Source organism: Lactuca sativa, chromosome 2, assembly GCF_002870075.4.
Source record: "Lactuca sativa cultivar Salinas chromosome 2, Lsat_Salinas_v11, whole genome shotgun sequence".
NCBI lineage: Eukaryota > Viridiplantae > Streptophyta > Magnoliopsida > Asterales > Asteraceae > Lactuca > Lactuca sativa.
In genome coordinates this window covers 212,067,075-212,077,866 of record NC_056624.2, presented here as the reverse complement: position 1 = coordinate 212,077,866, position 10,792 = coordinate 212,067,075, and the positions used below count along the sequence as shown (strand labels likewise).

General features: G+C 37.4%; 1 protein-coding gene across 1 annotated transcript; it reads left to right on the top strand.

Annotated features, from left to right (window-relative positions):
- Window positions 1-5,611: 5,611 nt before the first annotated feature.
- LOC111912232 (3-ketoacyl-CoA synthase 19) lies at window positions 5,612-7,272 on the top strand. Its single transcript, XM_023907951.3, has one exon. It carries the CDS (start codon window positions 5,675-5,677, stop codon window positions 7,043-7,045), a length of 1,371 nt encoding a protein of 456 aa, XP_023763719.1. The 5' UTR covers window positions 5,612-5,674; the 3' UTR covers window positions 7,046-7,272.
- The last annotated feature ends 3,520 nt before the right edge of the window (window positions 7,273-10,792 follow it).

Below are 10,792 nucleotides of genomic sequence, written 5' to 3'. Positions count from 1 at the left end.
CATGATGACATACATTGTAACATGCACACACACATGCGAAAACACACACAACACTTCCAACATCGTGGTGGCAGGCGGTGGCTTGAGATTGATAGGGCGACAGTCGCAAGGCAGTGACGCTTGGAGGAGGACGGCAGCCCGGAGGAAGGAGGAGAAGGTAGTGGTGGCGCTAAAGGTCGATGTTAGCGGCGGTGATGTATCAACATAAAGAAATGGATGAGAAGAGTTATGACCGAGGACGGCAACAACAACCACGACATCGGCTTCGACAACCCTTGGCTTCGTCGGCAGCGGGTGCAACGACGGGGTGCTCGACGGTTCAAGTTGGCGTCAAGGAAATAATGGCGGTGGCTAGAAGTTGGAGCGACAAGGTGGCGGCTGGATAGCAATTAGGGTTAGGGTTTCGGGTGCATTAGAGACGAAGGGAAAGGAGGGGACGACGAGTTTAAGTCCCCATCCCTAATCTCAAACTTGTCACCCATTATACACTTTCAGTCCTTCTATCACAATTTCTTTTCAATTCAAGTCCAATATTTACTCTATAGCTCCCTGATTCCAAAAATCCTTTCAACAGAAATCTAAAAATTACCAATCAGCCCCCAACATCCAGAAGTCTATTCATGAGCCTCGGTGATACATGAGAAATTGTTTCATATTAGAAGAATATGTTTTTTTGACATTTTTATTATGAAAAATAAATTTAAAAGTGGTTAAAGACGTGAAAAAAAAGAGAAAAAAGGTTGTTAAAACCACATTTAAATCTATATTACCATAACACCCTCCCATGTAAACTTATTATATCGCTAATAAATTTAATTTCTAAAGTACATGTGTTTGATTTTTATAATATAAAATTTGTTTTCGTGTGTGTGTGTGTATATATATATATATATATATATATATATATATATATATATATATATATAGACGTGAGCATTTGGACCGTACTGGTTTCAGAGAATATTATGGATTGTGGACCGGACCGGATGAGACTTACTAGGTCCAGGTGTTCCGGTTCTTGGACTCATTTGGACCGATACAACTTCACATGTATACGGTATAACTTGTTAAAACATATTATTGGGTTTGATACAACTCATTAAAACGAATATGTTAACAATGATTTAGTAAGTTATGTTAAGCATGGAACAAAAAAAACAACGTTTGAGGGTCGAATAATAAAAAAAACGATTCTGGTATGTGGGTAATTACCCACATATTTCTCACACCAATAAATAAATTTTCCATTTTTGACCATTTAACGTTATTGTCTTTGTTTTATTATTTATAATGTTTAATAAATGAATGTATTTCTTTGTTTTATCAACTTATTATACACATATGCATACATACTTTATAAATCAGTGTATCATTTGTTTTTTCAACTTATTTTTCACGTACATATGTATGTGGATGAGTATAATAAGTTGATGAAATAAAGAAATGCATTCATTTGGTAAATTGATAGAAATATGGAAGTGAAAAACAACGTTTAAGGGATGGAAATGAAAAAAAAAATAGTGTTTTCTTTTGGGTAATCTGTGGAAAATCATCCATGTTTTACCCACAAACTAGAAGTGTTTCCCCATTTTTCAAAATCTGTGGGTATGTCGTGGATGATGGCGATACTGTTCCTACATATTTTCCTCAAATTTTTTTCTATGTGTAATCTGTGAGAAGTACTTTGTAAATTAGGGTTTTTTGAGTCATGAAAAATCTGTGGCAAATGTGTGGGTAATTACCCACAGATTTTGTCTGTGGGCAATTTTCATGGGTGAAGGTCTATTGTGTAGTAGTGTAAATAATCTATGATTTTTAGATGGTGCTGCAGATTCTTTCCTGGCTTAGAGTTGTTGTGGGTGTCGGGTTGTCAAAGCTATCTATGGTTCAGATGGTGGTCTTTTCTCTTTGTCACCTCGTGGTTCTTGGTCGGGGCCTTGGAACATTGTTATTCGTATGCTTGCTAATCTCCGAAATTATAGATTGATCTTCTTAACTTATGTCTGATTAGGGTGGGGGATGGAGCTTTTATGGATTTTTAGCATGAGAAGTGGTTGGCTGAGGTGACCCTTACAGTCTTTTTTCATAGGATAATTGTGCTGGATAATCATTATTTGGCTTTTGTCAGAGACCGTATCCTTTTAGGTTGGGATCCGGTAACAATCGTCGTGTTCCTATGGGAGGGATTGAGCAGAGTTAGTGGGATGATTTCATGAAGTTGTTGTAGAACTTCTAGATACATGCTTGACCTAATAGATCGGGTTGTCTTGGTGATGTTTATGATATGTTTTCTGTCTCTTCATCTTGTTCTATTATCAATTCTAGTATGCTTGTTGTCAATGGTATGGAGTCTAGGTGGAATAATTAGGTTCCTATCAAGATTAAGATTTTTATTTGGAGGGTCGCACTCTAGAGTATTCCAACTAAAGAGAGACTTTCCTATCGTGGGATAGAGGTACATTTGATTATGTGTCATGTGTCTCATAGTGTTATGGTGTAACATCCCAATTTTCAAGGCCAAAAATTTCATTTTTAATTAAGTAGCTTATAAAATAGTTTACCGTAAACATTACCAATGTCAAGTCAATTTATAAAAATTGTAACAACGTGTATCATAACTATATCATCAATAGAATAAAAATCAGAGTACAATCCCAGAAACCAAATGCGGAAATCATGTGTGAGTGTGATGTGCCGCTACCGCGCCGGCTCCTTCCCCTTCGCTGAAGAGGTACCTGAAACAAATCAGAAAACTGTAAGCATGAAGCTTAGTGAGTTCCCCCATCATACCACATACCACATACCACATAAAGCCTATCAATCGATATCTTTCAACCTATATCTGTCTGGCATATCTGGGAGCCGGACTCCCCTTCGGTATCTTTCAACCAGTAGCCGGGAACTATCCTCCCCTTCTGTATCTTTCAACCGTTAACCGGGAACTAACCTCCCCTTCGATATCTTTCAACCGGTAACTGGGAACTAACCTCCCCTTCGGTATCTTTCAACCGGTAACTGGGGACTATTTCACCCCTACCCCTATCTCATAATAAAATATCATAAGCATACTGATCACATTATAACATATCATAATCACACTGCTAGGCATGCATGGGTACTACCTACCCCTCCGGTATCTTTCATCTGGTAACTAGGGCTATATCACCCCTATCACTACTAACACATATGTCATATCATCCTAGCACATAAAACATATGAGATAACCACATCAGATAATTATCACAAAGACAATCATGTAACAAACAATTCCTACTAGTGAGCTGGCATTGTGGCCGTAGACCCACTCCTACTAGAAGGTAACTCACATCAATGTCACGTAGTGTCTGTACTAATCTCGATGCGAAAATCGAGTCTCCTTGACTCCTTAATCCCTACACGACAACCCTTCCAAATATCAACTCATACTCATACCCGTAACCCTTACAAGGGTCATTCAATCCCAGTCAACGTCCAAGTCCAAACCATGGTCAAAGTCAACATCTGGTTGACTTGACTCGCCGAGTTGGCCCGCTAACTCGTCGAGTCCCCATATCCACCAAAATGTCATAAACCCGCCTCCACCCGTCGAGTCTAGCAAGAGCTCGACGAGTTCGCCTTCATCCACACATCGGACAATCTTCAACCGACTCGCCGAGTTCGTTCTTGAACTCGTCGAGTTCATCTTCATCTATAAGAAAATGTCCAGTCTAGGACTCGTCAAGTCCATCTTCATAAGTTGGGAGATTTCCTTGGACTCGCCGAGTCTGTTCATACACTCGTCGAGTCCCATGATTTCCAGGTCCAAGGCAAACCCCTAGCAAGCTGAGCGTTCCTTCCACTAAACCACAACCATTTCCAGAAGACGTTTTGGGGGAAAAAGCGTCCCGACTCGCCGAATCACCCAAGTGACTCCCCAAGTCCCCCCTTGTCCAATACTATACAGTCGATTTTAGTGGGACTTAATGCATCCAAATCATAGATCTGACCTCCTAGGGTCCCTTTTATACGTAAAGTCACAAACATACATCAAACACACAAAAGAGCTCAAAATCACTCAAAAATGGTTTAGGGTTTCAATCTAGGGTTTCTCTGAGTTGAGAGGGTGATGGAGGCTGGGTTGGGACGTGATAAAGTGTTTAAATAGGGTGCAAACCCTAAATATTAGGGTTTTGTCCAGACAACTCCTACTCGTCGAGTCGGTCTTCCGACTCGTCGAGTAGGTCACTTAAACCCTCGATCAAAAGTTAAGTCTACTCGACAAGTTGGGCCACCAACTCGCTGAGTCCTAGAGTAAATTGCAATATTTCATGAAATAAAATATGTACCAGGGATTGTATGCTACATATGGAGACTTTGATCATCTTTTTTGTAGGTTATAGGGAATTAATTGATATTTGGAGACAGGTTGCTATATGGTGGAACGTTAACCTCTGCAATCAATTTTCTATTAATTTTTTTTTTTATTTTTTGGTCTAACTCTGTGTTCTTGGCGGGAGGTCAATGTAAGACTTTTGATGCATTGGTTTTGTCTACATTTTTTGTTTCTCTAAAATTTTAGAAATTTCACTGTTTTTTGAACAGTTTTTCTTAAGAAATCCCTTATTTTTGATGAGGTTGTTGATGTAACGTTTTTTTGGGATTTATAATATATGTAATAAAACTAAGGTTGGTTGGAGTGTTTGATTTGGTAACCCTGTTTTAGCTTCTATTTTGATGTAATATATTGTTTCTATCTTCTTGTTAGTTTTCTAATAATGTATTCCGTTGTATAAAAAAATCAAAAATAAAACAAAAAAAGATAATTCGATTTTCAAGTATTGCAGAGGGGTGGGTAACAATTAAAAAAATAAAATAAATAAAAACTAGTATATAAGTAAGATTAAAAATAGGATGAGAATGATAAAAAAGATGAAGTTTTTTCTTTATTAAATAGTTATAGGGATGCTAGTCTGCTAAAAATAAATAATAAAAACTATATAAGTAAAGATGAACTTTTTTCTTTATTAAATAGTTATAGGGCTGCGAGCAAAATTAGCCTCACTCGCCATATTTGAAAAATAGTGGGTGTGGGGGGGGGGGGGGGGGGGGGGGGTTGGGGGGTTGGGGGGGCGCTACATTAATTGAGTATCTCATGTTCGATCCTATATTTTCCATCCTATGGAATACTTTCAACAATGTTTTTGATTGTTAATTTATTATTAATATTATCAATATATTTAAAAGATATAAAAAGTTAACGACAAATGAATGTCATGTTAAAACCTTAAGTATTGATTTCTAACACTTTTTTATATTATTTACTTGTATTCATTGGAAATCAGCTATAATTGAATTTTTGTGTCATATAGTATTAATTTTTTATGATAAATCCTTAATTTTATTATTTAGGATCCGCTGTTACGATTATGTTAAAAAAAATAATAACTGGGATTGGAATTCAATTGTAAAATATTTTGATATTTGTGGGGGCCTATTTTTGTTTTTGCGCCCCGCCCCACAGAAAATTTACCTGTCCTATTATAGCTCCAAGCCTCCACGCCACCAACACTATATCAAATATTAATTACTAATAATTAATGCGTTTCATGGAACCAAACCTATCCCTTTTAAACTGTGAAGAAACAACACTTCAAAGTTCAAACCCCTCCATATTTCACTGTTGCTGCCTTTTGCAATGGCATTCTTAACAACAATTATGGTTTTATTTACGATCTCATATATTTGTTTATGGTTAACAAAGTTGGTATTTGGGCGAGGGGAAACATGCTATATGATCGACTACGAATGCTACAAGGCAACGAAGGATACAAAGTTGGACACTGAACAGTGTACAAAGATTGCTTCACGCAACAAGAATCTGGGTATCGAAGATTACAGGTTTCTTGCAAAAACCATGGTTAGTTCAGGCCTTGGTGAAGAAACTTATGGTCCAAAAAGCATCATATTGGGTGAAGAAGAACACCCAAAACTTGTTGATTCTCTATCAGAATTAGAATCCGTGTTCTACGATACGCTGGATAGAATATTTGCCAGATCGAAAATTTCGCCATCTCAAGTTGATATACTTGTGGTGAATGTATCGCTACTCTCAACGGTGCCTTCTTTAACAGCTAGAATCATTAATCATTACAATATGCGGTCCGATATTAAGGCGTTTAATCTCATAGGAATGGGGTGTAGTGCGAGTCTAGTTGCTATCGATCTGGTGCAACACTTGTTCAAGACTCAGAAGAAGAAAATAGCCATTGTTGTGAGCACAGAAGCAATGTCAGCTCATTGGTATTGTGGGAGAGAAAGGTCCATGATGCTCTCTAACTGTCTTTTCCGGGTAGGAGGTTGTTCGATGCTTTTAACCAACGACAGGGCTCGCAAGAATCAGGCCATTTTGAAGCTCAAATGTATGGTTCGAACCCATTTGGCCTCGGATGACGAAGCCTACAACTGCTGCATGCAGGTTGAAGATGACGAAGGATATGAAGGCTTTCGTCTCAACAAAACACTCACCAAAGTTGCTGCTCGAGCTTTGACGAAGAACCTACGGGTGCTTTTACCAAAAGTGCTTCCACTTCGGGAGATAATTCGTTATGTATTCCTGAAATCTCGTTCGAAAATCAATGTGAAAACTGGAATCGAACACTTCTGCATACACCCAGGAGGAAGAGCTGTGATAGATGACGTGGGTGCAAGTCTAGGGCTAAGCGAGTATGACCTTGAACCAGCCCGAATGGCGCTGCATCGTTTTGGGAACACTTCGTCTGGTGGGCTCTGGTATGTTCTAGGGTACATGGAGGCCAAGAAAAGGTTGAAGAAAGGTGACAGAATCTTGATGATTAGCTTGGGTGCAGGTTTCAAATCCAACACCTGTGTGTGGGAGGTCACCAGAGATTTGGATCGAACAAATGTTTGGAAAGATATTATCGAAAATTACCCTCCAAAGAAGACCATAAACCCTTATATTGCTAAGTACGCATGGATTCATGATAAAGACATGGATTTTGTGACAACTGATGATATAAAGATGATGCTACTTGGTTCTGCTGCGTAGAGCATTATTTTTCAAATATTCATCGCATCATGTTGCTTCCATCTATCAACGATAGATGCTCATTTATAAAGCTTATTTTTCATCACGAATAAGAGACAATAACGAGTCGTTGTCGACATGTCCAAGTTAAGTGTGATTAGGTTTCTAGTTATTTGAACATTTAGATGTTTGATAAACTGTCTACATGAAAATTATGCGTATTTTAATATACTGGTTTAAAAAGTAAATGCATACTGCTTATGTAGGTCTGTATAATCGTTCATTCTATTCCTGATGGGTTGAAATTCATACAAATTTTGTAATCTTTTTCTCTCTCTCAGGAAGTGCTCCTTTGTTCGATAGTAAGACCATCCACAGCGCCTATATTTCAAAGCAAATTTGCCATGCCAAATAAGACTCCATTCAATACCACATGGATTTCATCTTACAAAAAAAATATGAAAGGCTTTCAATCTTTAGCTTTAATATTTTTTTTAATAGAACCATTATATATATATATATATATATATATATATAATGTTTTAAAAACCAGTTCGAATCAGCCGGTTGAACCGGTTGGAGCGGGAAACGGAGACGAAAGTGAGGACCATTTTTGAAAGATTAGTGTTATTGCACTGATGTGAGTAGTCATTACAAAGCTGATATGTCATAATTGAAAGATTAGTATCATTGTACCTGATGTGAATGACCTAATATATAATTAACTAGACAGTTCTAGCAAAAAACAAAACAAAAAGTAACTCATAGTTTGGGGCATAATATATGACATTAATTAGTGAGGAATAAAGCTATGGGGTGTCGTGATAATCTTATTGTCGGTATGCATACGTGGCATGTTTATCGGGGGTAAACACTGTCCCATTATTCTAATTTTTGCCACCGGCAATTTTCAACGGTGACTTCTCGTCGTCCAACTCACCGCCCATTAAAACAATTTACTAAACCTATACCACTTCTTGTTATCCAATGTATTTTTGGATTAGCTTATGGTACAACAAGTCGATACATAAATGTTTGGCATCAGTGTGATTTTTACACAACAAATTCATATGTATTTTTTCTAATGCACATCATACAATTCTTCAAGCATGAATAAGAAAAAAAAAGAGTAGGTAGGCAAAATTATCACCAAATCCCACTTGTAGGTAAAACATGGCTAAAATGGTAAAAACTTATGTTGTGTTTAAGTGGTATCTTTTTACCACTAGCAAAAATTGCACCACATATTTTAGCCTAACCGAATATTTCTATTTTAATAAAACAATAAGTTTATTTCCTTTTTATCATAGGTTAACCTATTAGGATTCCTAAATAATGTCATGTCATTTGTCAAGTTATTGATGTTACATTTCAAATTGTAATTTTTAAAATTTTCATTCTAATGACATTAAATTAATAACATTAAAATAAAATTAATATAGATTATAAGGTTACATATTTATTTAAATCAATGATTATGATTTTATAAACTAAAAAAATATCTCTTAATTAATAATTGGTTAATAATTTTGAGTTTTTACTATAAAAGTATAATTAATTTTGCAACCGTAGTATTTATGGGTTATAAACTAGTATATAATACAAAACACAACATTGAAAATAAAAATCAGACATAAAAAAACGCAAAAACAAATATATATATATATATATATATATATATATATATATATATATATATATATATATATATATATATATAAGGTGAAATTGGTTGACAACTCATAGTTTTCCGAGAACCTAAGAACAAAAGATGGAGCGTTAGATCAAAATTAACTCATTAAGAGCATGATAGTAATCTTACCGATCTCATGTAATGTTTATTTTTTGTGTTATTGAACAAAATTAACATAATAACTCAAATTTAGGACTTTTTTTTAAATGGTGATTTTTTAATTATTTCAGAAAAATTTAATTTAAAAAAAAATTGAAAAAAAGTAATTTTTTACAAGAACTAAAGGTGGACTCTCCGGTCATGCGTCTCGGTGAGGACCCTCCGGTGTCACAGCTTGGTGTGGACCCTCCGGTCATGTGTCTCGGTGAAGACCCTCCGGTCACACAACTCGGATTGGACCCTCTGGTCATGTGTTTGTGTGAAGACCCTACGGTCTCACAACTTGGTTTGGACCCTCCGGTCCTAACTCAGTAAAGTCCAGAATAATATAGCATATAACACAAAGACAAAATGCATATTATCACATAACTCAATATAAGCACATAGGACCCTCCAGTCGATAACTCAAATAAGACCCTCCGGTCACACAATATTACCGCTCAGGTAAGTGTAGTGAAAAGACTCACCTCGTAAGTAAACAAGTAGATCTAGTACCCCATGAATAGTCTAGACTCCGCCTATATAATATAATTATCTCTAGTAAGCAATTTGTAATAACCACTCTGAGATGTTAAGCTAGCTTCTCCACTAAATCTCAAAAAGGGTGAAAAGACCATTTTACCCCTCCATGGTCTCCAAGGTCCACATTTGACCAAACCCTAAAAGTCAACGCTCAAGTCAATAGTCCATATTGACTAAACTCGTCAAGTGCATCTACGCGACTCGTCGAGTTTCTTCGTTTTCTCTGAAGTATTAGGAAAATCCAACTTAACTCGTCAAGTTGTCTCATCAACTACCCGAGTTGTAGCGCATCCAGTCTATCGGGGGAAAACCCTAGCTGGCTCGTCGAGTTGGCTTATGCACTCGTCAAGTCCCTCTAGACCAATTCTCATTCAGACGATTCTTAAGCATAAATAATGTCCCAAACTTTAGATCTAGCCTCCCAAGGCTGAAATACCACATAAAGTTGTAAGCTTTACGTCCACGCATGGCATCTAGGGTTCGAAATGCCAAAACAAGCTCTATATAGGGTTTAATGCATAAAAGCTTGCCACTAGCTTGATAAAGCTTGGACCTTTGGGCTCAAAGGACCTCATATTGTCCAGATCTGAAGTCTTAACTCCATGGCAAGCTCAAACAACTCAAGTACTCAAAGAAGGATGGGAAAAAGGCCCTAAACTCCCTAGAAAAGAGATATAACCAAATAATAATCAAGGTGGTAACTTTTACCTTAAAACAGAAGCTAGAAATGAATGAACATCGATCGAAGAGCTTCCTCTCGTCCAAAGCCTTTTGCTCCTCAATCTTCCTCTAGAAATGCATTGAAGTATGAAATATTAGTCTCTCTTTCTCTCACACATGGATATAGCTCGATTAGGGTTTCTCTCAGAGTGTTCGGATGATAAGGGAGGCCGAAATGAGGGATTAAGGACCTTTAAATAGGACACAAACCCTAAAAATTAGGGTTTCCTCACTCAGCTCCTACTCGTCGAGTTAGGGTCCTCCAACTCGTCGAGTTGACTCTAAAAATCACGCGGCCATTAACTCCTCTACTCGGCAAGTTGGGGCATCCAACTCGTCGGGTTGCTCTGATATCATGAATGCAAATTAATTAAATATTATACCTGGGAGTCGAGATGTTACAATTCTCCCCCACTAGAATCAAACTTCACCCTCGAAGTCATCCTCCATAAACAACTCTGGGTACTGCTCCCGCATCTCGGACTCCGGCTCCCAAGTCCACCCGGATCCCTTTTGATGTTACCACTGAACCTGAACCAAGGGCACCTCTTTATTCCTCAATACCTTCACCTTTCAATCCAAGATTGCTATCGGCCTCTCAATGTAGTTCAAGCTTTCATCAACCTGAATGTCCTCTAAAGGGACCACTGTCGTCTCATCGGCTACACATTTCC